The following is a 27,803-nucleotide window of genomic DNA, read 5'->3' as shown; positions in this document are numbered from 1 at the left end:
TTGGACGGGGAGGGCAGGGCGGCGCAGCAGCAGCAGCGACAGTCGTCTCGGCGGAGGGAATCGGGGCTGTTGTTCTTGGCGACCCGGGAGCCCTTCGACCAGGACTCGGTGAGCTGTCGGGGGCTCCCTGCTCCGGGGAACGTCCCGTCGGGGTGCAGCTGCAGAGGAAAGAGCGCGGGGAGGGGAGAGGAAAGGGGCGCGCTCCTTTGCTCGGAAGCTCAGGCGGCGGGAGGCGGCGGCGGCGGCTCGTCCAGTTAAACTTGCGGGAGCGGACCAAGGAAACGGACGGGAGGGGGCTAAAGTTTGCAAAAGGGAAAGAAAAGGGCGGGGGACGAGAAGAGGAGCCCCCCCACCCGCAACCCCCGAGTTGAGCAGCGTGGCAGCCGGGAGACAAAGACTCGAGGGGCGCGGAGATCGTGGCCAGGCGCTGGGGGGGAATGGTTGAAATTCCTCGGGGGGCTGGGAGCCCCCTCGCCCTTGGCAGCGAGGAGCGCCCTCGCTCGCTGGCTTTGACCCCCCCCCCGCAGTTCCCTTTCTGGGAAGGGGGGGTGAGCTGGCCCGGCTTCCTCTCCGCCCCCCCCAGGAGAAGAGGGGGAAACGGGGGGGCAGTCTTGGGGCGGCTACCCCCGGCTGGCTCTCGGGAGTCCCTGGCCTTGGGTGGGGGGCGCCGGGATGCTTTGCAAGACGGAGCACCACCTGGAAAAAGTGGGGCGCCGCCCCGAGGTTTATTCCTTCCTTTGCGGATGTCTGTCCTCTCCCCGAGTCTGCCGTGTGCCTACCACAGCCCTGCAAGGTAGGCTGCCAAGTTAGCCCCAAAAAGGGGATCACGTGGGACACTGCAACCGTCATAAATATGAGTCAATTGCCAACGCAGACCCTTGGCAATTGACTCATATTTATGACCGTGTCAGTATTCCGGGGTCATGTGATCCCCTTTTTGTGACTAACTTAACAACTGCAGCGATTCACTTAACAAGTGTGGCAGGAAAGCTGGTAAAATGGGGCCAAACTCACTTAACAAATGTTTCACTTAGCAACATAAATTTTGGGCTCGGTTGTGGTCATAAGGCAAGGACTAACTGTATTATCCTTATGAGTTATCATTCTTATCATTTAAGGCAGCAGATGTAAATATCAGGGCAAAGAATGGATGTCTTGGATTAAAACCACCTGTGAAGTAGGGGGGTGTTGGGGGGGGCGTAGCCGGATTTACTTACCAAACCCCAGGGGAGGGGGAGGTTCATTTTGCGACCAGAGGTCCCCCCCCCCCGTTTTCCCAGCAGTAGGCAAAGTGGGCTGAGTTTTATTTATGACAGATCTGTCCAACCTTGGCAACTTTAAGACCTGTAACACTTCAACTCCCAGAATTCCCCAGCCAGCATAGCTGGGAGTTGAAATCCACAGCATAGCTGTGCTGGGGAATTCTGGGAGTTGAAGTCCACAGGTCTTAAAATTGCCAAGGTTGGACAGATCTGATTTACGGGCTGCTTCCTCCTTAAGCATCTCTTCTCTTTCTTTTCCTGGTGGGGCTCCAAGGAGCCTTGCAGACCCAGGCCTCCTTCGACAAAGGGTTTGTGTATGTGTGTGTGTGTGTGTGCACAAAACTCCAGCTCTTTTTCTAAGGCGACTTAAAAACCTGGGAAGGGGGGGGAAGTTGGCTTTTCAGCTGGCAGACAAGTTGCTTTTTGATTCCCCCCCCCCCCGTCTTGTCCGGCTGTCTGGCCTGGCTCCATGCCGATGGGGTGGCGGGAGGGGGGTTGTCTTCTGGATTGCAGATGGAGGGGGTGGAGTTGCAATGGCTGTTTGGAGGAATAAGGCAGGATCTTGGCTTGCCTTCTCCAAGGGAGGGGGGGAAAAAGGCCCCCCTTGCCTTTCCTCACCAACTTTATGGTTTGGGGCTGGAGTCATTTCAGGGGTTCTTCTAAGACAGTGGTTCTCAACCTTTTTAATGCCGCGACCCCAACCGGTCGTAAGTCGAGGACTAAACTGGTCGTAAGTCGAGGACTACCCAACCGGTCGTAAGTCGAGGACTTTTCCTGCCCGGGAGCGCCGCCCATGCGTGGTTCCGCCCCCTGCGCCGGCCGAGGCGTAGCTGGCAAGCGGCAGAGACGGAGCAGGCCGACCACCAGCTGGCCCAGCCCAAGGGAGGTAAGGCACCCACCGGAAAAGGGGAAAAAAATGGCGGACAAAAAAAATGGCAGACAAAAAAAATGGCGGACAGCCTTGCTTGGCGACCCCCGTGAAATGGTTGATCAACCCCAAATGGGGTCCTGACCCACAGGTTGAGAACCACTGTTCTAAGAGTTAAAACTTTAATTTTTCCCTGCCTGAAACGGGACAGCTTGGGAGGGTCCATCTGCTGCCTTTCTGCCGTGTGGGGTGGTGGTGGGGACCTGCTGAAAAAGATCAACCTGCCTTTGGCGACCTTAACAATCTACAGCTAGTCCTCGATTTACGACAACAATCGAGCCCATTTCTGTTGTTAAGTGTGACGTTTGTTTAGTGAGTTTGGCCCCATTTTACGAACTTTCTTGCCAGAGTTGTTAAGTGAATCACTGAAGTTGCTAAATCACTAAGCCGGTTGTTAAGTGAATCTGGCTTCCCCCATTGACTTTGCTTGTCAGAAGGTCACAGAGGGGATCACGGACGCTGCAACCGTCATAAATATGAGTCAGTTGCCAAACATCCTAAGTTTGATCACGTGGCCACAGGGATGCTACGACGGTCATAAGTGTGAAAAACAGTCATAAGTCGCTTTCTTCAATCCCGTTGTAACTTTGAACGGGCACTAAATGAATTGTTGTAAGTCGGGGACTAGCTGTATTGCATTGTAGTGTTTTCCGAGCAACCTCAGATGATGGTTGCCCCCCACCCGGGCAGGGCTGTCTGATGCTTTGGATGTGATGAGAAAAAGTATTTATTTAATTGTTAAATTTATTTGCCGCCTATCTCGCTGTACACGCAGAGCATCTGCACCAGAGACAAATTCCTTGTGTGCATAATCACACTTGGCCAATAAACCTATTACATTCCATTCTTATCCCTATCCCACTCCTGTCCCTTTCCACACCCAGGGCTTTTTTTTTGGTCATAGAACACCCAGAACGGAGTTCTGGCACCTTTTTTGGATGGAACCTTGTAGGGTAGGCAAGGCGGGTTGTATAATGTGTGTGAGTTCCGGCACCTTTTTTTATTATTTTTTTTACAAAAAAAGCACTGTCCAGATCAATATGATAATCAAAAACCTGTTGGGTGGAGGGGGGGAGGGGGAGGTGAAATCTGCCATCAGTCTAGCGCAGGGGTAGTCAACCTTGGCTCTTTTATGGCTCGTGGACTTCAACTCCCAGAATTCCTGAGCCAGCATGGGGGAACTATGGCCCCTTCATGACTCATAGACTTCAACTCCCAGAATTCCTGAGCCAGCATGGGGGAACTTTGGCCCCTTCATGACTCGTGGACTTCAACTCCCAGAATTCCTGAGCCAGCACGACTCAGCTTGGAAACTCTCCCTTTCCCCTCAGCATGGCTGGCTCAGGAATTCTGGGAGTTGAAGTCCANATCTGCAAGAAATATCATTTGCCTGTAAGCAAAAACTGGTGGGATCATAAAATAGAGAAAGTCATAGAAAATGATAAAATTAAACTGCTCTGGGACTTCAGAATTCAAACAGACAAGCACCTGCAACATAACACCCCAGACTTAACAATTGTCGATAAGAAAGACAAAAAAGTCTGGATAGTGGACGTGGCAGTGCCTGTAGACAGCAGAATAGACGAGAAAGAAGTGGAGAAGATAACAAAATACAAAGACCTACAAATAGAAATAGAAAGACTGTGGCAAAAGCAAGCAAGGGTAGTACCAATAGTCATAGGCGCCTTGGGTGCAATCCCAAAACAACTGGAGCACCACTTGAACACCATCGGCATTGACAAATTCACCATTAGTCAATTGCAAAAGGCGGTCTTACTAGGAACTGCTTTCATCCTGCGACGGTATCTGTAATACCATCAAACATCCACATCTGCCTATCCCAGGTCCTGGGCAAGGACTCGATAGATAGACAAAATGCCAAATCCAGTCTGAACATCTGGCTGCACTGTGCGATGATCCATAATAATAATAATAATAATAATAATAATAATAATAATAATAATAATAATAATAATAATAATAATAATAATAATAATAATAATAATAATAATAAAGTTGGAAGGGACCTTGGAGGTCATCTAGTCCAACCCCCTGCTCAGGCAGGAAACCCTATACCATTTCGGACAAATGGCTGTTGTTTTTAAACTCCTTTTGAGTTTATTGTCATTTAAGCAAAGGAAGCTAAGATGATATGTACTGTCACGTATAGTACATATAGATAAAGTTCTTGACTTATGATCACAAGGGGGACCAGAATTTCTGTCAGTTAAGCAAGGAGGTAGCTAAGTGGATCGTGTCCCATTTTACAACCTTTTACCACTGTCATGAAGTATATCATTGTAGCTGTTAATTTCCCCACTGATGTTGCTTGCCAGGAGCTGGGAGGATGCTGCAACCATTGTAAATACATGTTGGTTGCCAGCCGAAATTTTAATTATGGAGGAGGTGCTGTGGAACTACCGTGATGGTTGTAAGGGCGAGGACCACCAATCACTTTTTCAGTGCCATTGTAACTTTGAATGGCCACTAAATGAATGATTGTATGTTGAGGATTACCTGTATGGAGAATATACACTATAGCTATCAAGATGTGTAGTTGATCTGCAGTATGCTGACTGGGGAATTCTGGGAGTTGAAGTCCACTCATCTTAAAGTTGACAAAGTTGAGAAATGCTGGTATACCACATATTACATTTTATAAGGTATGTAATATTGTGCAGGATATTGCACATCAGGTATCAAGCTGTGGCTTGTTGAATGAAGCAAGAAAATCTGGTTGTAGTTAGTTCTCTTTCTCGTAACAGTTTTTGTATTGCAAGATCCAGTCTGGGTCAGTCACCCAGAGTAAACTGACTGAAGAGTAAAAGCCCTGATCCTGGTGACCAAACCAGATTGGATCTTGCAACATTATCCTGGGACACGTAGATTTGCCTTCATGTGTGAGTTTTTGTATTCTTATTACTGTTATTAGTAAATCACTTGCCCCAGCTTTCAGCAGATAACTTTCAAAATTAACATTTAAAAACAAATATCCATAATTAAACTTCAGGTCAAATCCTTTATGCAGGTCAGCAAAGCAGATTAAATAAAACTGATTAAATAAAACCTGCAAAGTGGAGCTACAAAATAGAACAGACAAATTAAAATAAGGCATACAAGATTAATATATGTGTGTATACACACACACACACACACACATAGAATCATATTTGCAGGGCTTTGCGATCATTAATATAAAAACCATTTGCAGCCAAGCAATAATGATAGGCAGTAAAATCAGATTGACAGCACTGAGAGTTTGCTCAAAAGAAGCTGTTTTAAGAAAATTTGCTTTAAGAGATTGAATCTTTTGAGGGGTGTCTAATGCAGTTGGTGGTTGACACAGTGAAGGCCCAGTCACCAGTTGGAAATAGGAGTGTTCAGGTTCTGTCTCCTCCTGGCTGAACTTAGAATTATAAAATATGTGAGCTGGAACGGATCTTAGAGATCATCTAGTCCAGTGGTTCTCAACCTGTGGGTCGGGACCCCATTTGGGGTCGATCGACCATTTCATGGGGGTCGCCAAGCAAGGCTGTCCACCATTTTTTTTGTCCGCCATTTTTTCCCCCCTTTTCTGGCGGGTGCCTTACCTCCCTTGGGCTGGGCCAGCTGGTGGTCGGCCTGCTCCGTCTCTGCCACTTGCCAGCTACGCCTCGGCCGGCGCAAGAGGCGTTCCCTGGCGCATGCACGGCGCTCCCAGGCAGGGAAAGTCCTCGACTTACGACCGGTTGGGTAGTCCTCGACTTACGACCGGTTTAGTCCTCGACTTACGACCGGTTGGGGTCGCGGCATTAAAAAGGTTGAGAACCACTGATCTAGTCCAACCCGCTGCTCTGTGCTGGAAACCTTCCTGGGGAGGGGGCCAACCAACCCCTGTTTGATATTCTCCAGAAAACACTCATCAACCTGACTCATTGTTCAGCACTTTAAAGCTCTTTTTTTTAACCCTTTTTGTTTGATTGTTAGACTTTGCTTTTAACAAGAGGATCAAGATGTATTTGACATGAGCTGAGTATCATTAAATATGTCTTAATTGTCAGGGGGAAAATCCCAGGACAGCTTCTTTGATTCGTGGCTGATGAATCACCGATAAGCATATTCCCCCCAGAAAGGCAGGGAGCAGTGCCACGCTTGTTTTGATGGAGAGAGGACCAAAATTAAGATGTTGAGGGGTGTGTTGTGGGTTCTGGGAATTGCCTCTCCTTGCAAGTAGAAAGCAAATCTCTCAGGACAGCTCTGCCTTTCTGGGCAGTGATGGAAGAAACCGTGACTGGGAACCTCTCTGGTGGACTGCAGTTGCCCAGTCTGTCCAAGGTTAGGTTGTCCAGCCCTGGCCTGCCAAAACCAACAGTTGGGAAATGAATGGGAAATCAAAAAGAGGGATTGTGAGGTTAAGAAACACAAAGCCTTCCGGTGGCCTTCCGGGTGCGCTTCAAGGTGCTGACTATCATCTTTAAAGCGCTCCATGGCATCGGACCTGGCTACCTTCGAGACCGCCTCCTGCCACAGATTACCCCCCATCGACCTGTACGCTCCCACAGAGTGGGTCTCCTCAGGGTGCCGTCGGCCAGACAGTGCCGGCTGGCGACCCCAAGGGGGAGGGCCTTCTCTGTGGGAGCTCCCACCCTCTGGAATGAACTGCCCCCAGAGATCAGGGCGATCCCTGATCTCCCTTCCTTCCGCCGCGCCCTCAAGACATGGTTGTTCCAGCTTGCGGGACTGGCCTAAAGGGATTTTAAAGGGGTTTTAATTACTTTTAATCAGATTAGATTTAAATATTTCTTTTTAATTAATTTTAAAGGTGTATTGTATTTTTGTATTTTACCTAATTGTTAGCCGCCCTGAGTCCGCAAGGAGAAGGGCGGGATATAAATGTAATTAAATAAATAAATAAATAAATAAAGCTGGAGCCTTGTCCTGCTTGGTGTGACCTGCATGGTGACTTTTCCTTCTTCCTTGAACCGCCCAAAAACTGAAATTGAAGGATGGAGATGAGAAGATCAGAGAGTATTCAATTAGGACCAGAAAGGTCTTCATAACAACCCTGCAAGGCAGGCCAGGTTGAGGAAGAATGGCTGTGCTCATGTTATGTCGGTCCAGCCTTAAGGGTGGTGCTGAGCATCACCTGGGAAAGAGAACAGATAGGCAGCTTTCTGCCCCAGAACATGCTCCTGGTTCTCCTCTGCCCCATAGGCCATGCTGCCCCATGCTTCCAGGCGGCATTCAGCGACACAAAGGGCATGGTTACCTCATCCCAGCATGGAAGAAGGATGTAGGGTTGCTGATTAGGCTCATACTATCTTATTTTTCTTCCCCAAAACTGAGGCAACTTAGAAAGCTGCCCCTCTGTTTAATTTTCACAACATAGTATCCTAGGGCTGGAAGGGACCTCAGAGGTCTTCTAGTCCAACCCCCGGCTTAAGGCAAGAGACATCACGCCATCCCAGTCAACTAGTTGTCTAGTCTATTTTTGAAAACTTCCTTGCTTGACAAACTTCACAGTTGAGGGGTTTATGAACTGGTCCACCACATTTCTAATTCAGTACTTCAGTTACTCTATCAGTACTTATCTAATCTGTATTTATCATCTATATATCTGTTCCCCATGCTGGCTGGGGAATTCTGGGAATTGAAGTTCACACGTCTTAAAAGTAGCCAATGTTGAGAAACACAGGTTTATATAGTGGTTTTCCCACATTGGCAACTTTAAGATGTGTGGATTCAACTGATGTAAACTATGTCTAATCTATATCATTCATATCTGTGTCTATATCTAATCTATAACTATCATCTCTCTGTGTGTGTATACATACATACATAAATACATATATATATGTTTCAAAAAAGCAATAAGCAGTTGACCACCAAGAGAGTAAAACGTATAAAAACATATAAAATGTATAAAAACGGATGCAGATGATTAGCGGCTACATATAAGTGACTCCCAACCATGGCTTGCACACCCTGATGATGTCAAGAGCTCTTGACGAAAGCTTGGTTTAGTAAATAAATTTTAAACGTTTTTATACATTTTATATGTTTTTATATGTCTTATTCTCTTGGTGATCAACTGCTTATTGCTTTTTTGAAATATGGATATACCCAAGAGTCATGCTTTCACTTGTGTAGCTAAATATATATATGTATAACAACTATTATATATTATTTATATATAATTTATATACCATCTGTATCCATTCCTGTATATTTCTCTCTCTTTTCTCTGTGTTGTAGATATTAAAGTGCTAGACTTGAGCAAAAAGCAAAACCACAATTTCTTGAGCAAGCTATTGATTGCACATTATACTGAGCCACAAACCAGGATTTATAAACCGCATATCACCCTCACCCCAAACTCTGCAAATCACTAGTATCACTAGTGTAAACTTTGCCATTTAGATCTCACTCCGGCGTTTTTTGGTTTTTTGGTCCTGAAAAGAAGAGAAAAAAATGGAAAGCAAGCAAATATTGAAATGAGAAGACGGCTTTTTCAGACTGTGGTTTAATAAGCCATGATTATGCCATGACTTTAACTGATGGCTGAAGCAGTTGTAATAGCCTTGTTTTCTCCTCTTTTCCGGAGAGAGGTTGATGCCAGCATATAAAGGCTGCTGTTTCAGTTCATCAGATAAATAAAGTGGGTGGAGGAATCATTTAACAACGGAATTGTATCCCTTCCATGTAATTGATCTCTCCTGCAGCTCTGATGCTGCCAAATTCTTATTTATTTAAATAAAACTCTTGAACTTCATGGAAAGATCAACATTTTTATTCAGAGGTGCCCATGTTTGTCCTGACTCAGACTTTGGATTTTTTTGTTTTTAATAGAGATCCTGAGCAGCGTCAGCAAGCAGAATAACCTGCTTAAAATAATTTTATGGTTTTGCTTAGTGGGTTGTCATTATTTCTCAAAATATAACTAAAACACTTAGGGTTTTATGGGTTCACCCAATTTAAATTGCTTGTTTATTTAAATAGCTATTGCTTTTCTTCCTGGCCTTTCCCAGCAATTACAAACCTGCACAATTAAGGAGGTAGAATCAAATTACTCTCCTTTTATTTTTTTTTAAACATGCAATTAAGCTTCTAGCTCTTATGGTTAGGCATTATGCTGAAAAATCTCTGGGAGACACAAGAAAACGCTGGGTGAAAATTCTTGAAATTAAAGAAAAAAAATGATCTATTTCTTTAATATGTTTTTCTGTACTCATCTGTGTTGGAAAAAATCTCTACTCTCTGATTACCCCAGCTTTATCCAGGGTAAAATCTGGAGTTTTGTCGTCATGTTGAAACTCTGCCTGTTTTCTTTGGGTTTCAAGAAACTACGTTCCGGTGCCAATTCTCTGCAATTTCCTTTTTCCAGCGCTGAGGGGATAGATTGCAACATAAATTTGAGCCTGGAAGGAGCGGAAGACAGCACGACCTCTCAGTATTTCCATGACAAAACTCTGCTCTCGGTTGCGCAGAGGCCATTGGCTTGCCGGAAAGCCTGAGGGGATTTGCGAGGCACACCTGCCTTTCCCAGCCTTGCCGTGGTGGGATGATTAAGACCTTGGGGCAGTGAAATAAGGGAGGGCAGTTGGCAGGGCAACTGAACCCCAGTGGAACAGCTTGCCTCATGGAGTTAGAACATAGAACACAGAATAATAGAGTTGGAAGGGACCTTGGAGGTCTTCTAGTCCAGCCTCCTGCTCAAGCAGGAGATCCTATACCCGTGGTGGCGAACCTATGGCATGTGTGCCGAAGGTGGCACTCAGAGCCCTCTCTGTGGTCACGCGCACCATCGCCCCAGTCCTAGGCCTTCAGCTGGGTTTTATAAAACCTTTTCGCTTTAAGCCTCCGCCGCCGTGTGCAAAAAAAAAAAAAAAGGTTCAATCAATTACAACTTCTCACTGGAGAAAAAAAAATCTCGTAAAGTTGGAATTGATTGATTGAACTTTTTAGTCCCGCTCAGTCTGCCATTACCACCGAAGCCACGCCCACCCAATGGGCCACGCCCACCCAATGGGCCACACCTACCCGGCACCCAACAATACATAAGTGGGTTTTGGGTTGCAGTTTGGGCACTCGGTCTCTAAAAGGTTTGCCATCACTGCCCTATATCGTTTGAGACAAATTGTTGTCCAGTCTCTTCTTAAAACCCTCCAGTGATGGTGCACCCACAAGTTCTGAAAGCAAGCCGTTCCATGGGTTTGATTGCTCTCACCATTAGGAAATTTCTCCTTAATTCTAGGTTGCTTCTCTCCTTGGTTAGTTTCTACCTGTTGCTTCTTGTCCTGCCTTCTGGTGCTTTGAAAAATAAGTTGACAATCCTCTCCCTTCTTTGTGGCAGCCCCTCAAACCCTGGAACACTGCTCTCATGTCATCTCTGGTCCTTCTTTTCATTAAACTAGATCAGTGGTTCTCAACCTGTGGGTCAGGACCCCATTTGGGGTCGATCGACCATTTCACGGGGGTCGCCAAGCAAGGCTGTCGCCATTTTTTTTGTCCGCCATTTTTTTCCCCTTTTCCGGCGGGTGCCTTACCTCCCTTGGGCTGGGCCAGCTGGTGGTCGGCCTGCTCCGTCTCTGCCGCTTGCCAGCTACGCCTCAGCCGGCGCAGGGGGCGGAACCACGCATGCGCGGCACTCCCGGGCAGGGAAAGTCCTCGACTTACGACCGGTTGGGTAGTCCTTGACTTACGACCGGTTTAGTCCTTGACTTACGGTCGGTTTAGTCCTCGACTTACGATCGGTTGGGGTCGCGGCATTAAAAAGGTTGAGAACCACTGAACTAGATATACCCAATTCCTGCAAGCCTGCTTGATGTGTTTCAGCCTCCAGTCCCCTAATCCTCTTTGTTCCTCTTCTCTGCACTCCTTCTAGAGTTTCAACAAGTGATGGGTGCTCCATCACTTGAGGTCTTCAAGAAGAGACTGGACAACCATTTGTCTGGGATTGTGTAAGGACTCCTGCCTTGAGCAGGGGTTGCAGTAGAAGACCTCCGAGGACCTTCCAGAGCTATGATTCTATGATTCACCCTGGCTTAAAAGGTGTCGATATAATCTTGGATCGGAGAGAAGCTGCTTAAAATAGGGTGGGTGCATATATCATTTAATTTAGACCTATGTACATCTGTTCAACAAATTCTGCTTGGTTTTTTTTTTAAAATAAACATTAAAAGAAAGGCCAAGTATCCTGTTTTAATAGGCTGCCTTTTTTTCCCCCCAGGCATGGCCTCTGCTACAGAACCAGTATTGTATATGTTTGTTTCCTGGCACGCCTCTTCCTCTTGTGGTGTGATATGAAAACCTGGTTTTCTCACCACAAGGTCTATAAGAGCAGAAGGGGCAAGTTTGCCTACCAGCCAGGCTGCTTCCAGAATTAGAGGGCTGGAACCTACCCAGGCTGGCTCTTCTGCTCAAAAGAGTTCTCTGTAGGGTCCTGCTAGCAGTCCGTAGTAGCAGAGCGAGATTGATCTCCCTGCAAGTAGAAAGCTAGCCCAGCAGGAAGAAGCAGGTTTTTTTTATTGTGAATGTTTTACTTACAAGCGCTGTAACCGTATAATGTGTCTACGTGTGATGTACGTACACATTGGATAAAACACACATTATGCAATTTATGTTCCAAAATAAAGCAGCATCCCACCTTCAGTTTGAAATGGTGCCGTCTGTTAACGACGGTTCATTTGACTGCTTCAAGAGATCTAGCAACTGAGAATTTTATTGAAAGGAGGTGGGATGGAAACTTGGCAGACAATGCAAATGACATAGGGGCAATTTTGTCTTGCAGGCCGATGCACTCAAGGAAAAGCAGACTTTCCTTATTGTCCAGGCCGCCGTTTGCTACATCCGCAAAATCAGAGACTCCAGAAGGCTTGAAAGCCTATAGCAATAGCACACAGACTTATATACCGCTTCACAGTGCTTTACAGCCCTCTCTAAGCGGTTTACAGGGTCAGCCTGTTGCCCCCAACAATCTGGGTCCTCATTTTACCGACCTCGAAAGAATGGAAGGCTGAGTCAACCTTGAGCCGGTCAGGATCGAACTCCAGGCTGTGGGCAGAGTTAGCCTGCAGTACTGCATTCTAATAACTGCGACACCATGGCTTGCTCCTTCCTTCCTTCCTTCCTTCCTGCACACAGACTTATATACTGCTTCATACTGCTTTACAGCCCTCTCTAAGCAATTTACAGAGTCAGCCTGTTGCCCCCAACAATCTGGGTCCTCATTTTACGACTGAGTCCACCTTGAGCTGGTGAGAATCGAACTGCTGAGCTGCAGGCAGTTGGCCGTCAGCAGAATTAGCCTGCAATACTGCATTCTAACCACTGCGCCACCACGGCTCATCCTAAAGAGGGAGGGCCAATATCAATTACTAATTGCAGGGGTGGCTTGCAGGCATTCAAAAAAGTCAAGATGGCAGCCACTGCTGGTTTTTGTGGGTTTTTTTTACAGGCAGTGTCATTTTAAAGGCAACAGAAGAGAGTTCCTGTTCAATATAGGAACAGCCTTCTGCTTTTATGGAATGTAAATCACACACAGTACACACACACACACATATATATATATAAATACAGTGTCATTGAATTTCCACAAAAGATGAAATATCAGAAAAAAAAATGAAAGAACTAGTGAGAGAAAAGTGCAAGGAATAAAAGGAAGGGAAATAGAAAAAGAAACGTCCAACCTTCTTTGATACAATTTACAAATATATGTTTTTTTTAAAAACCTCCTCTCTATAATCAAACAGGCCTCATTGTCAAATCCCAATTCTTCCATTGGAGGAGAGCTGACATTTTATTCAGTTTTGACCTTGTTATTTTGGGCACCCAGCCCAAAAAAGACCAGGTGGGTCTTTGGCTCAGAAAATGCCCAGTGGGTGGGTGGGTTCACATAACGCGCTGGGCCAAGTCAAACCAGCGGTGCCTGCAGTGACCACACAGCCTTTCTTGGGTCACCTATTTCATTTTCTAAGTCTTTTAAACAAATTTTGCCATTTTCTTTTCCAATACAGCCTCTTTCTTCCCTGATGCTCCTGGGTATTGGTCATGAGTTGCCAGCTGAGCTTCTACCCACGGGTGTGTGTGTGTGTGTGTGTGTGTGTGTGTGTGTGTGTCAGACGGAGAATGTTGGCTTCAAGTTTGCTTTGTGCCATTTGCCCAAATCCTTGGGTGGGAATGACAGCTTAGTTTCGTTCCACAGATTGGGGTTTGTAACTTGACAGAACAGAGGGCTACAGTTAATGCACAACTCCTGAGTCGGGAATTTCTGGGAATCGAATTCTACCCATCTTAAAGTTGCCGAGGTTGAGAAACGTTCTCTGGATAGAGCAAAAGACTCCAGGACAGGGATTGCTTTAAATACTATTTTTTCACTCTTGAAAACAGAATGGAAAATTTTCACAAGCCCCCCCCCCCCCCGCCGCCTTCCTTTCTTCTTTTGACTTACTGAGATGCCATGGAAAACATTGCGTCAATAATGGGTTTCTGTGTACATAATGGGAAGAATGGAGAGGGCGGAACACTTGTGTGGATTTGACATTTTCTGATTGTCTTGATTCATGTTCAGTTTTAAACAGGTTTCTCCCCCCCCCCCCCCAAGAAAGAATCCTGGTAAGAGTCTTACTTTCTCTGTTGGTTTTTGAAAGAATGGCTTGCATAACATTGTAAGCTATGGTTGGTTAAACCAGGGTTCTCCAAACTTGGCAACTTTAAAACTTGTGGACTTCAACTCACAGAATTCCCTAGCCAGCATGGGGACCATTCTTTTCTCAGTAAGGTCCTCATGAATTTCATTTTGTAATTTAAAACAGTAAGCACTAAACAATGACATGGCTGGCTGAGGAATTCTGGGAGTTGAAGTCTGAAAGTTGCCAAATTTGGAGATCCCTGGGCTAAACCATCAACATTGCTGGCTGGGGAATTCTGGGAATTGAAGTCCACACATCTTAAAAGAGGCCCAGGTTGAGAAATCTTGACTTTGCCTCTCCCCCCCCCCCCCAAGTGATTGGTGCCCTCCCTAAAGCTCTTGGGGTACAGTAGTCCCACCCCCTTGGTTTTCAGGAATGCCATGTGTCCAGAAACATCCAGATTGTTTCATTTTTACTTTTAATTTTAGTGCAAAAGACCCCTCGACTCCTACCGACACAGGAGTTGCTTGCTGTTTACTCTGGATGATGTTCACATCATTGGTTTGACTCAAGTGTAATCAAAAAGGGCATTTTCTGTGGCTAGGACAGTGAGATAAAATGCACCAGTAAGAATTTACTGATAGTTTTAGATACAATTTCTTTGTTGCAATTTTAGATGTTATTATATTTACTGTAATTCTAGTGTTTACAGTTTTACTTTTTTATATTATACTGTAATTTAATATAGCCTGTCTCTTGGACCTCACTTATAGATGTTAGATTGTTTTACATCTTAATTCCGTCTTAAACTTTATTTTGCTTATTATCTGAACTGGTCTATGACCATAACTTGAATTGAATTGATTTAACCTGGGTGCAAATTGTGCCTCTTGAGTCAAAAGCTTATTTTGTTTTCCATTACATTTTTGGATAGTGAGGCCTTCATTTAACCAGTGAAAATTTGATTTTCTCCTTCAGAGAAAGACGGGTTCCTTCAAGAGCAGCAGGTTGCGTTGGAGTCCCCAGGAGTGGGGCTACCAAGGGTTGTCCGTGAATTTTGCAGAGAAATTTTGCTAGGGAGCCCACGAAAAAGTATGATTTTCTTGAGAGCAACCCTGGTTTCTTTCCTGGCTTCAGCAGCTGGAGGGTATCCTGCCTTTGTGTGACCAAAGGCTCCATATTTGGCTTATCACTTTTTACAACTGCTGAGAAAATGAATGTACAGCTCTTTCTGGTGTTCCGCAAGGAGGTTGAAGGGTTGGTGAACTGGTGTAAGGAAAACAGCCTAGTTTTAAATACCGGAAAAACCAAAGAGATCATTGTCGATTTCAGAAAAGGCAGGCACAGCCACACTTCTCTGTGCATAAATGATTCACCTGTGAAGATGGTTACTAGCATCAAATTCCTGGGTGTGCAGCTAATGAGTAGGCTGACTTGGTCCCTCAACAGTGAGAAACTGGTGAAGTGGGCACAGCAGCGCCTGCATTTTCTGCGCCACATGAGAAAAGCACATCTTCCTTCCCCTGTCCTGACCACTTTCTACAGGGGGACGATTGAGAGCATCCTGTCATACAGCATCACAGTCTGGTTTGGAGGCATCCCTGCTTCAGACAGGAAGGCGGTGCAGAGAGTGGTGAGAATGGCCGAAAAGATCATTGGCTGTTCCCTCCCTCCCATCCAGGACATGGCACAGAAGCGTTGCTTGAGCAGGGTCCGCAAGATTATCTGGGACACTACACCCCCTCTTCACGACCTGTTTCCCTTGTTCCCTTCTGGGAGGAGGGGGCTCCGTGGTATCCGAAGCAGAACATCCAGATTGAGCCAGAGTTTCATTCCATACAGCATTAACCTTGTGAACTCTCAAGCTTCCTCCTTCCGTTATATATTCAAGATGGACAATATTTAATATTTATTTGCTACGTATATATAGGGATGTGGGTCTATACATACTGTATGTTGTTCATAGTATGTTTAGGTGTGTGTCATGTATGTGTTTCACTTTGAGAGCGGGCAACTAAATTTCATTTTTGATGTGTGCCATTGTGCCCACAGTATAAAAATGACAATAAAGGTTATCTTATCTTATCTTCTCATCTGGTGCAGAATCCTGCTTGGGGCCAAGCAAGCTCAACAAGAGAGCAAAGTGTCCTGGAATGGATTCAGGTGGCCTAAAGCAGGGCTTTTCAACCAGTGGTACGGGTACCACCTGTGGTACATTGGCACCCGGCAGGTGGTATGCGACCATCCTAGAAAAGTGGTAGTGGGGGAGGGGAATGAGCTGAATCGGTGGCAGCACCGTACAAGCCTGAGCGAGAGACGGCTGGAGCTGCAGCGCTTTCAAGGCTCAGTGGAAGCACCAGGATCAGCGCAAGGCTCCAGCTGGAGCTCGGCGCTGATCCTGCCACTTCTGCTGAGCCCAGAAGAAGCATCGATCAGCTGGAATGTTGCAGCATCTCCAGGGTCTTGTGATTTACATTCAGATGCTTGGCAACTGATTCGTATTTATGACGGTCACAGTGTCCCAGGGTCATGTGAAGTGACCAAAACCTGCTGTAGCCACCCAGCAGATGGGGGGAATAAAAACCAAACACCCCCCCACCCCACCCCCGCTGCCAATCCTCAACAGAAATGCTCACAACAATGGAAACCACGGACAGGAGGAAGAGCGCCACCGGGCGGCCAGGCAGGTGTCTTGCTCAGCTGTGGCTTAGGGGGCACTTTTTTCAGTGCCATTGTAACTCGAACAGTCACTAAGCGAACTGTTGTAAGTTGAGAACTATCTGTACTTTATCACTTTTTTTCTTTTGAGGGGGTCATCAAGTTTTTGACCCCTTGCTAGGCGACTGGTGGCACTCGGATATTGCCATATCCTAAAAGTGGTAGAATGGGTGAAAAGGTTGAAAAGCCCTGGCCTAAAGTGCTGTCTTCTTTCTTTTCAGCTTCCCACTGGCTGTCTCCAAAATGTCTTCAGATTCAACTTCGGCCCACAAACGGTCCCCGTCTCCTAGGGCACTCCATCTGCCAGAAGGTCGCCGGACCAGAGAACGTTCTCCTTCCCCCATGAGAGGTTATCTCATCCCAAGCCCACTTCCCACTCGGAGGAACCGCACGTTTTCAGCGTAAGTAGGGAGGCGAGGAAGGGAGACCATGGGTGGGTAGGATGAGGAGGTATCTAGGGAATCCTTGCCCATCGCGAAATAGTATAGTTTGTCAGAAATATAATTTGAGGTTCCAACTTGAGACAGGGCCATGCAAGAATAAATGAAAATGAGATCCAGATAGCTGTGAGGAAAGAAGAAATATTTGTTCCTAAAAGCAAGGAGTTTGCCTTTAGGGGCAGCTGCAGAGAAGTGGGGTGCAGCAGCAGACTTTTATAGGGGGAGCTTGTGCAGGGTGTGAAAGGTCTACTACAGTGGTTCTCAACCTTTTTAATGCCGCGACCCCAACCGGTCGTAAGTCGAGGACTAAACCGGTCATAAGTCGAGGACTAAACCGGTCGTAAGTCGAGGACTAAACCGGTCGTAAGTCGAGGACTACCCAACCGGTTGTAAGTCGAGGACTTTCCCTGCCCGGGAGCGCCGTGCATGCGTGGTTCTGCCCCCTGCGCCGGCCGAGGCATAGCTGGCAAGCGGCAGAGACGGAGCAGGCCGACCACCAGCTGGCCCAGCCCAAGGGAGGTAAGGCACCCGCCGGAAAAGGGGAAAAAAATGGCGGACAAAAAAAATGGCGGACAGCCTTGCTTGGCGACCCCCGTGAAATGGTCGATCGACCCCAAATGGGGTCCCGACCCACAGGTTGAGAACCACTGGTCTACTACGTGCTGATTCTAGGGTGACACCTGAGGGCCATGTGTGTATCTTTAAGTGTGTATTCTTGTGAACATGCAGCTCCTCTGGGAAACCTAATTTAATTAACTCTGTTTGTGTTTGCAGCCGTTTTCTTTTGATATGTGGATTAGGTCTGGGTAACTTATTGGGGGGGGTTGAGGAAGTTTGAGTAAGAGCTTCCCCCCCCCCCCCCGTTTGCTATTTTTACTTGATTGATTTAGTTTCAGCTTGACTATCAATTATCTAGTGGAGACGCTGATTCTCAGACCGTTGTGGATTCTGTTAATGTTTTAAGGGAAAATGGAAACAGTATAAAATATATTTTGATATAAAACTTCTCACAGGTTTCAGTGGGCACCGTATTTTCCTAACAACCGAAGTGTCCCTTGGATGCTCTTCCGTTGGAGGGCTCTGCAGATATGACTTGCATTAAGGAGGGCACCTTAAGAATGATGAGTTTACGGCCTGCGGTTTGAAATTAAAAGGTTGTTTTTCATATTAAACTGGACACCATCTAGTCCAGGGCTTTTCAACCTTTTCACCCACTGTACCACTTTTAGGATATGGCAGTATCCGAGTACCACCAGTCACCTAGCAAGGTGTCAAAAACTTGATGACCCCCCCAAAAAGAAAAAAAGTGATGAAGTACAGGTAGTCCTCAACTTACAACATTTCGCTTAGTGACTGTTCAAAGTTACAATGGCACTGAAAAAAGCCCCCCCCCAAGCCACAGCCGAGCAAGACACCTGCCTGCCCACCCAGCAGCGCTCTTCCTCCTGTCCGAGGTTTTCTGCTGAGGATTGGCAGTGGGGGTGGGGTGGGGGGTGTTTGGTTTTTATTCCACCCATCTGCTGTGTGGTTGCAGCAGGTTTTGGTCACTTCACATGACCCTGGGACACTGTGACGGTCATAAATATGAATCAGTTGCCAAGCATCTGAATGTAAATCACAAGACCCTGGAGAGGCTGCAACATTCCAGCTGATCGGCGCTTCTTCTGGGCTCAGCAGAAGCACCAGGATCAGCGCTGAGCTCCAGCTGGATCCTGGCGCTGATCCTGGCGCTTCCGCTGAGCCCTGACAGCCCTGCAGTTCCAGCCATCTCTCGCTCAGGCTTGTGCGGTGCTGCCACCAGTTCAGCTCATTCCCTTCCCCCGCTACCACTTTTCTAGGATGGTCGCGTACCACCTGCCAGGTGGTACCACAGGTGGTACCCGTACCACTGGCTGAAAAGCCTTGATCTAGAATGTTTCACAAAGGATGAAGAAATGATCATTGATGCTGGTGTTGCAAGAAATTGGAGAGGTGTTTAACATCTGTTGTGGTCATGTTCTTTCTTAGACCCCTTTTGGAGAGCAGGTAGTCCTCGACGTACAACACAGTATGTTTAGTAACGGTTCAAAGTTACAACAGCACTGAAAAAAAGTGACTTATGACATTTTTTCACAGTTACAACCGTTGCAGAATCCCACTGTCATGTGATCAAAATTTAGATGATTGGCAATTGATTCGTATTTATGATGGTCGCAGCATTCTGGGGTCATGTGATCGCTTTTTGTGACGTTCTGACATGCAAAGTCAATGGGGAAGACGGATTCACTTAACAACTGTGTTACTAACTCAACTGCAGTGATTCACATAACTGGCAAAAAAAAGTCATAAAATGTACAAAAATTCACTTAACAACTATCTCATTTAACAACAGAAATTTTGGGCTTAATTGTGATCATAAGTCGAGGACTACCTGTATTATTATGCAATATCTTGACAAAGATAGTGAAAAAAAACCCTGGTTTTTAAAGAGAGACGAATTGTCCTGGATACCAACTGCTTGGAATTTAACATCTTCACAATAAAGATGAATTTTTTATGATATAACAATAGCAAAAAAAACCACCCAATCCTTAAGAGATGGAAAAATACTATAATTCCAAATATAAAGGATTGATCTGCAGAGATGGGTGATTATGCCATTTTTGAGAACTTTATATATTTGGTTAATCAAAAAAAATGTCACATCTCTCCATTTGGAAAAGATTCGTGAACAAACCTGGTTAAGGCGAAAGGTTAATTTTTCTTTTTAAAGACTTACAAAATCGGGTGAACTTGGAAACAGTTGTAATTACAGTTTTTATACTTTATTTCATGCATATTCTTGTGTAATGTTCCTTTTGTATATGATAAGTTGACCACTTTTATATTATTTTAAGCCTTTAAAAATGAATTAATAAAACCTACTTAGGTTTGGGCGGGAAGGGCCTGCATTTTCAACTTGGGGAGGGGTCCCTCCTGTGTGTACCTGATGTCCTTGAGGGCGGGGCATTTAGGATATGACATTGCAGGATGGGTGTGGTTAAAATTGGCAAAGAGTTTGGGGAGACAGTGGGGAATAGTTAGGATGGAGTGCCACTGGCAGCTGGCTTTGACGCCCACCGAGTTCCATGTTCTTCCTGAAATGTCTTAAACGTGGACCATAAATTCTGGTCCACCTAACTCAATGCACTTGAAGAGGAGGAATCAGAAGCTGGAAGGCAACTGCTGGCTGGGGAATTCTGGGAGTTGAAGTCCACATGTCTTACAGTAGCCAAGGTAGAGAAACCCTATTGTAATCCCTTTTGCACCGTTTTGGCTGGTCCAAATGAAGGCATCATCTTATGACCAACCTAGTAACGATTCATTTGCTAGTGCTCCGAAAGGGATTTGCACCCACCAGTGACTGTGACATCAGACCAAGTGAGAAGCACACATGACTCAGCCACAGGTGGTTGTGTCACAATTGCATCCAGGCCAGAAGCTCAAAAGTTGTGCAAGGGAGGGAGGTGGTGAGCAGGAGGGAAGGAGAAGGACATGGGAGTCAAGCTGTTCCCAGCTTCTCCCACTCCTAGTTGGTAGGAAGGGTGTGCAACCACCCTGGAATCTCCATGGCATCAGAACCACTTCGGTCCAGTAAGTCAAGGTGAGAGAGAAGCTCCAAACTCTCAGCCAGGTGTAGCCACAAGTCCAAGCAAGAGCTCGTAACTCAAAGTTCCCCCTTGTTTCCCCTTTAATCAGTGGAACAGCTTGCCTCCAGAAGTTGTGGTGCTTCATTACTGGAGGTTTATAAGAAGAGTTTGGGCAGCCAGATGTCTGGAATGGTAGAGGGTCTCCTGCTTGAGAAAGTGGTTGGACTAGAAGACCTCCAAAGTCCCTTCCAACTCAGTTATACTGTTAATTCTGAAGGATGAGCCAACAGTTGCCAGCCAGATTCTGATTCTTTCTTTCCAAGCTGCATTGAGTTAGGTAGACCAGAATTTGTAGTCCACATGTATGCAACATTTCAGGAAGAACATGGAACTCGGTGGGTGTCAAAGCCAGATGTTAGTGACAAATGATGGATTGGACAGTTGATTCTGAGTATTTCCCCCCTTTCTCATTTTCTGATTTTAATGCTTGGTCTAGCTATACATTTTATTTGAGGGTTTTTTTTAAAAAAAGATTGCAATAATGTTTGCAGGCTTTTCTTCACATTTCTGTACTGTGTTTATGCTCAAGTTTTATTTTATTTACTTATTTATTAAACAAATTTATAGAGCTGTCACCTCATGGCCAGGAGCTCTGGGTGATACAGCATTAAAATCCAGTTAAATATCCACAATTTAAAACCCACCATATCTCTTTACTTCTGGTTTCCATTAAAAAGCAGCCCATAGAAACAATGGGTTCACTTAACAAACATGGTGTTCAGTTAATGACCGCCACAAAAAAAGGTTGCAAAATGAGCAACATGACTTACGACTGTTGTCGATTAGATGTCATCTGAGGATTATGGCTATCTGCCCTACCGTGAGAATCTCTGAATTGGTTTTGTGATGGAACACACCTTTGCTCTTCTGTGTCATCCATGCAAGCCCCTTATAAAAGTGTGTGTTTCTGCCTTAAAAACCCAAATATTTTTTTTTTTTATTAGAAATTTTTATTAATTTTTCAGTTAAAAACAATCACAAAAATATGATGCATTTAGTCACAATATCAACCAAAAAAGAAAATAACACTATTCAATACATTCACGGAAGTGTACGGTGTCCCCCCCTGCACCCCCCTCTTTCACTTTCCACACCCTCCCCCCCCCCCCCCCCCCCCCCCCCCCCCCCCCCCCCCCCCCCCCCCCCCCCCCCCCCCCCCCCCCCCCCCCCGGATCTACTACCTCTCCTCCTTCCTCCCTCTCTACCTACTTCCCTTCCTCTCTCAACCATCCCGTCTGGTGCAGTTGGGGTATTCACCGAAAACCCAAATCTTTTTTCAGTCTAAACCTATCTGGAACCAGCTTCTCTATCGTTCAGTATACAAAATCTGACTTCTACAGCTCATTTTTAGAATTCTTCCTCCTTTGGTAGAATTCTCTTCCTTGGCTAAATCCCGCAGAACTCCATGTCTGTCTCTCTGTTGATGTTCAGGGTTTCTGAGATCCAGCAGGCTCGTCTACCCATTTTCAAGGCCAAGGATGAGATACTTGACTTTGAAAAACAATTCCCGAGATATTTAGGAAGCCAGCTTTTGCCCTTGTAAAACCCACTGAATGGGGATGGCTTTTATGTAAAACTAAAGCTAAATTTTGGAGAGCAGAAGCTTCGAAACTGGTAGGAAGCCTAGCCAGCTTAGAACAAAATGATGGAGTTAGAACTTCCTTTAAATAAAATATTTTGTCTTTCTCTGTAGGACGACGCGAGCCGCTGAAGGGCCCACCTACAGTGGGGTGTGTAAATGCTTCTGCCGATCCAAGGGCCACGGTTTCATCACCCCTGGCGATGGAGGCCCAGAGATCTTCGTCCATATTTCTGAGTAAGCAAACCTCCTTTGGGAAACAGGGTGCTAGTCCTCTTGCTTTCTAGCTGTGGCATAATTCAAAATGCAGGTAGTCTTCAACTTAGGTAAAGGAGTCCCTGCAGATTTTACTCCACTAATCGTTGCCGCCTATAGGGGGCGCTGCTAATCTCCAATCTTCAAGGCCGTTGAGCCAGACCTGTCCAGAGACATTTCCGCAGTCAGACATTTCCACAGCGTGATGTCACAGAGCTCTGTTTCCTTCCCACGGAAGGGGTACCTATTTATCTACTCGCGTTTGCATTCTTTTGAACTGCTAAGTGGGCAGGAGCTGGAGCGAGGACGGGAACTCGCCCCGTTTTGTGGCGCTCGGGTCTTGAACCGGGGCTGCCAGCTTTCCGTCTTCACCACTGGACCACCGTGCTGCCCTTCAACTTAGGACCATTTCTTTAATTACCATTCAGAGTTATGATGATGATTTTAAAAAAGTGACCTACAACTAATCCTCACTCTTAACCACCATTGCAGCATCTCGTGGTCACGTGATGGTCATTTGCAACCTTCCGGGGGGGGCCTTCCAACAAGCGAAGTCAATGGTGGAAGCCAGATTCGCTTAACAACCGTGGCCCCAAAAGGTTGTAAAATGGGGGGGGGACTCGCTTAATGGCCACATCATTTAACAATGGAAGTTTTGATCCTAATTGTGGTCGTGTGTCAAGGACTATCTGTAGGGAAACTTAGTTGGACAAGAGCAACGCTACCAGAGGGGTGGATTGGTGGGGTTCAAACTCGGTATGTTTTCATTTCATTGGTGGGATCTGAGCTGTTGGGAACGATCAGGATTCAGTCTTGAAACCACATTGAAGAGGTCAGTGCAAAAGTCAACCAAGGTAACGTTGGGAAGTGGGTTGAAAATAAACCGCCTTCCTCTACATCTCATCACGTGCCCATAGAAGGAACACAGGGGATAATTTGAGTTGTTTCTCCAGCAAAACAAGGAGAAAAGAGGGAAGGGAAGAAAAAAGAAGCAATCAAAATAATAAGCAGGTTGAGAGCAGATCCTCTGTGGAAAAAAGTGCTGGTGCTTTGTAATTTAGATCAAAAGTACAAGGGAGTTAAAGATAAATAAATCCACGCACATAGTAGGACACGTGGATAGAAATGCATTCCCTCTTCCAGTTTTAGAACAACACGCTCAGCCGCTGGAAATCATTCTGGGAGCCGATAAGAGGAAGTTGTTCTCTACAAGGGTCCGAGTCAAGAGCGAATGTGCTGTCAGCAAGACGGTTTTAAAAGAGGTCACGAAATGGCTAGGAAGAAGGCGTGGCGGCTGTTCCCGATCGGCATGCAAGGGGCTTTAAGTGCCAGTCTTTGAGGGCATGTTTTGCCAAGTGTCAGGGCAGCAATCAGGTGCCCAGCCAATTATTTCTTTTGGCTCCAGAGACAATAAACCCTCCAGCAGACAAAGGGATTTTGAACTTTATTATTAGCTGAAGCAAACCATTGAAAATCATAACATAAGTATGTTACGATACCCAAATCTCTTTCAAGCTGCTAGGAACTCCTTAATAACAAGAGCAGAAATACACCTAACGCTAGGTTCCTTGTAGAAGCTCTCACTAATAACAACAACCCCGCAATTATTTTTTTTTAATCAAAACCTGGCACCAGGATTTTGTGGTCCAAGGTCTGATCAGCAGACTGCAAGATCTGAACTTGACTGGCTGGCTCATGAGTCTGGAATGGGAATCAAAAGTCTGAGGCTTTCTCAGTGAGAAAAGCTTTGAAGCTATGTGGAGATTCCATCCCCCCCTTCTCTGATGGAGGGGAGGGGAATCTTTTCTCCTTTATCCAGCGAGCAAAAGTGAAAAACAAGCAGAGTAGCTCAAAATGAGCTCTAAGCGTCTTTACTTTTCATCAAATGAAGGGGAATCAAAACATCTCACGATGTTCCTTGAAATAACAATAGTTTTCCTCGTTGCCACTCCAGGGCAACAGTGAAAAAAATAATCATATTCCCGTCAATGTTTCTGGGGTTTCTGAATAACCCTGGTTGATCACTTCAAGGCAAAGAATTTGAATGGATGAGGCATAGGTTATTTGGGATCCTCCAGATGTTTGGATCACAACTTCCACATTTCTTTGTCATTGACTCTGTTGGCTGGGCTAGCTGGGAAAACCCAAAACTTCTGTGGACACCAAGTTACCTCTCCTTGGAGCAGTTGGGCTCATGGCCTTAATCCAGCTCCAGAGCTCTTTTCATATTCTGGTGTTCAGATTGGGCCAGAAGATTGATCTTAGTTTTGTGGTACATTGGGTGGATTGGATGGTGGATGAGACGAAGCTAAACCTAATGGAGGTGTCCTGTCAGAATCCAATTATATTTCATCTCTAGTTATCGACTATAGAAAACCCCATTTCTGCCCTCTCTGGATTCTGTCATACTACGAAGGGGAAGGGGGATGAGCAAAGGGGTTTTATGGTTCTCACTTCCTTCCTTACAACTTCAAAGGGACTGAATGTGGATCTCACCAAAAGGACTGACCATAACAATAGGGCCCATCAGCTTTCATCTACTCCTCTCTGAAGTCTCCCTTCCGCCGGCCGTGAGGAAAAGGGGGTGGAAATGTAACACCTGGGATTGTCGCTGGAAGGACGGTGGGGTGGGGGGCTGCTTGGGAACACTTAAAACCTTGAATGGTAGGAATGGGGCTTCAGGTCCTGTCTAGAACACCTGCAACCATGTTCTCTTAATAAAGATACCTGTTGGAAGAGATATTTCAAGAGTTCTGTGTTCTTAAGATGAGAAGTGAAACATCTTTAAGAAAAAACAAAGAAAGTCCAATTGCCTCTTTAAAAAAACAGCTTTGGGACAACCATGACCTGGATGACTGAGAATCTCCATGGACCTGATGGAGGTGGTGGATTGGGAGAGCTGGTTCCCTCCTATTGAAGTCGTTACAATCTTCTTTCCTTTTCTTACAGTATTGAAGGAGAATATGTCCCGGTATCTGGTGATGAAGTCACCTACAAGGTGTGCTCCATTCCGCCAAAGAATGAGAAGCTCCAAGCTGTAGAGGTCAACATCACTCACCTAGCCCCGGGCACGAAACATGAGACGTGGTCGGGACACGTGGTCAACTCCTAGAGGGAGTTCTAAAGCCATGTTGACTGAAGAGGACTATTGGACGGTGTTCAACAACTTAAGAGTAGCCAAGCCCGATGAGTTTTTGCAGATTGTGTAATTGAAAACAGGGTTCCAAAGTGGCCAGATTAAACCCTTTTTTTTAAATAAAAAAAAAATAGCACCATGATTTTCAAAGTAAACAAATTAGTAAGTGGGAAAGTCATAGTGTTTGGGCTAGGAGGAAAGCAGACATTTAGGTCTTGATTTACAATTTGATTTTTTTTAACTGAGTGGGATACTCAAAGTATCTTAGAAAGATCTCGTCAGAAGAGGAAGAAATCGGAACTGGCCCACCTCCTCAAAAGAGGGGACCCTCTGGGTGGTCCTTCCTCAATCTGAAACCTCTTAGAACTTGAACCTCCCACTCAGAAGGCTAGGCCGGCTGTGCAGCATCGTCTTTGAAGTCCCAACGCATCTGAATAGATCAGATTGAAGAAGGCAGCAGCCGATTAGTTAAAGAGGTTTTCTTGCTTTGATGGTAGTATTTAGGGGCAAACAATTTAGGAGAATGTTTCTTTGTTTTCTAGCAGAAAATTAGCTGATTTTGCTGGTTATTTTTTGCCTTGCTTTTTGGATGATGGAAGCCAAGGTGTTAGCTTGAGGAAATACCTCCAGAGGATTTGTGTCCTATAATTTGATGTTGTTCTTCATTGTTTTTAGAGTAGCTAAAAAAGCGACAAAAACCTGCTTTTTCGCATAGAAACCTTTCCTACATGGATTTAGTACCAGGTGCTTGGGTTGAATATTAGTGTGTGTAGTTGCTTTTCTTTTTCTCCCCCCCCCAAAAAAAATATATATATACATCAGCGGGTTTTTTTTGGCAGTGGCTTGCTTGCATGTACCCTAACCTCACACCCCCAGCCCTGATTCACACTTTGAAATCATTGTCGGCTTCTTCAGCTGACAATCTCTGCTCTTACAACTGTTGTGTACACACACAGATTTAAAGGTTTGTAATTTGCAGCCAATTTTGTGTTCATCTTTGTCTCAAACGCTTCTGATCTTTGTCCAGCAAAAAAAAAAAAAATTGTCTTGAACAGTATTTAACTTAGAAACTTTTAGGGAGAGTGGAGGAAAATAAGATGTTTGAAATGAATTCCCTTTGGGGGGGGAATGGTGTGTGAAAGTATTACAATCACTGACCAATGACAGATAAAATATGACAAATAAAATACTTGCAGTTTGCAGAAACCTTGAACTATCCATGCTGTTTCTTGAACAAAACTCATTACGTTTAGTGCCATGTTGCAAAATTATCTCTTAATTTTCTCCTGCCATTTCTCAGTTTGATGAAAAAAAAAATTCTCTTGTCAAATTTGTTTCAGAGGTAAGAGCATTTCGGCCTTTCAGAGGTGGACTGGGCCATGCCTGGATTGATTTAATTGGAGGGTGCCTGGGAGGGGTGTGAGATACAGGTGATTCTTGACATAATAATAATAATAGTAATAATAGTAATAATGATGGTGGTGGTGGAAGGGACCTCGGAGGTCATCTAGTCCAACCCCCTGCTCAGGCAGGAAACCCTATACCATTTCAGACAAATGGCCGTCCAGTCTCTTCTTAAAAACCTCTAGTGTTGAAGCATTCACCGTTTCTGGAGGCAGGTTGTTCCACTGATTAATTGTTCTAACTGTCAGGAAATTTCTCCTTAGTTCCAGGTTGCTTCTCTCCTTGCTAAGTTTCCACCTGTTGCTTCTTGTCCTGCCTTCAGGCACTTTGGAGAATAGCTTGACTCCCTCTTCTTTGTGGCAGCCCCTGAGATATTGGAACACTGCTATCATGTCCCCCCTCGTCCTTCTCTTCATTAGACTAGACATATCCAATTCCAGCAGCCTTTCCTTATATGCTTTAGCCTCCAGTGCCCTAATCATCTTTGTTGCTCTTCTCTGCACTCTTTCTAGAGTCTCAGCATCTTTTTTACATGGTGGTGACCAAAACTGGATGTAGTATTCCAAGTGTGACCTTACCAAGGCCTTGTAAAGTGGTATTAACACTTCACGTGATCTTGATTCTATCTCTCCGTTAATGCAGCCTAGCACTGTGTTAGCTTTTTTGACAGCTGCAGCACACTGCTGGCTCACATTTAAGGGATTGTCTACTAGGACTCCGAGATCCCTCTCACAGTTACTACTGTTGAGCAAGGTACCCCCTATACTATACCTGCACATTTGGTTTTTCTTGCCTAAATGCAGA

At 45.4% G+C, this 27,803-nt stretch overlaps 1 protein-coding gene across 1 annotated transcript; it reads left to right on the top strand.

The window, feature by feature from the left end:
* The first annotated feature begins 13 nt into the window (after window positions 1-13).
* Window positions 14-26,797, top strand: CARHSP1 (calcium regulated heat stable protein 1). Its single transcript, XM_015825979.1, has 4 exons — window positions 14-108; window positions 16,739-16,918; window positions 22,319-22,441; window positions 25,409-26,797. Exons 2-4 carry the CDS (start codon window positions 16,761-16,763, stop codon window positions 25,569-25,571), a joined length of 444 nt encoding a protein of 147 aa, XP_015681465.1. The 5' UTR covers window positions 14-108; window positions 16,739-16,760; the 3' UTR covers window positions 25,572-26,797.
* The last annotated feature ends 1,006 nt before the right edge of the window (window positions 26,798-27,803 follow it).

Source organism: Protobothrops mucrosquamatus, unplaced genomic scaffold (genome assembly GCF_001527695.2).
Source record: "Protobothrops mucrosquamatus isolate PMUCROS unplaced genomic scaffold, P.Mucros_1.0 scaffold2910, whole genome shotgun sequence".
Classification (NCBI taxonomy): Eukaryota; Metazoa; Chordata; class Lepidosauria; order Squamata; family Viperidae; genus Protobothrops; species Protobothrops mucrosquamatus.
The sequence above is the reverse complement of the archived record's forward strand: the minus strand, read 5'-3'. Positions and strand labels throughout refer to the sequence as shown.

Bases quoted from the DNA above. Each gene is read 5' to 3' on its own strand.
- CARHSP1 (XM_015825979.1), top strand. From the start codon at position 16,761: ATGTCTTCAGATTCAACTTCGGCCCACAAACGGTCCCCGTCTCCTAGG. The intron at 16,919-22,318 runs GTAAGTAGGGAG...CTTTCTCTGTAG, and splicing joins AGGAACCGCACGTTTTCAGC to GACGACGCGAGCCGCTGAAG. The intron at 22,442-25,408 runs GTAAGCAAACCT...CTTTTCTTACAG, and splicing joins ATCTTCGTCCATATTTCTGA to TATTGAAGGAGAATATGTCC.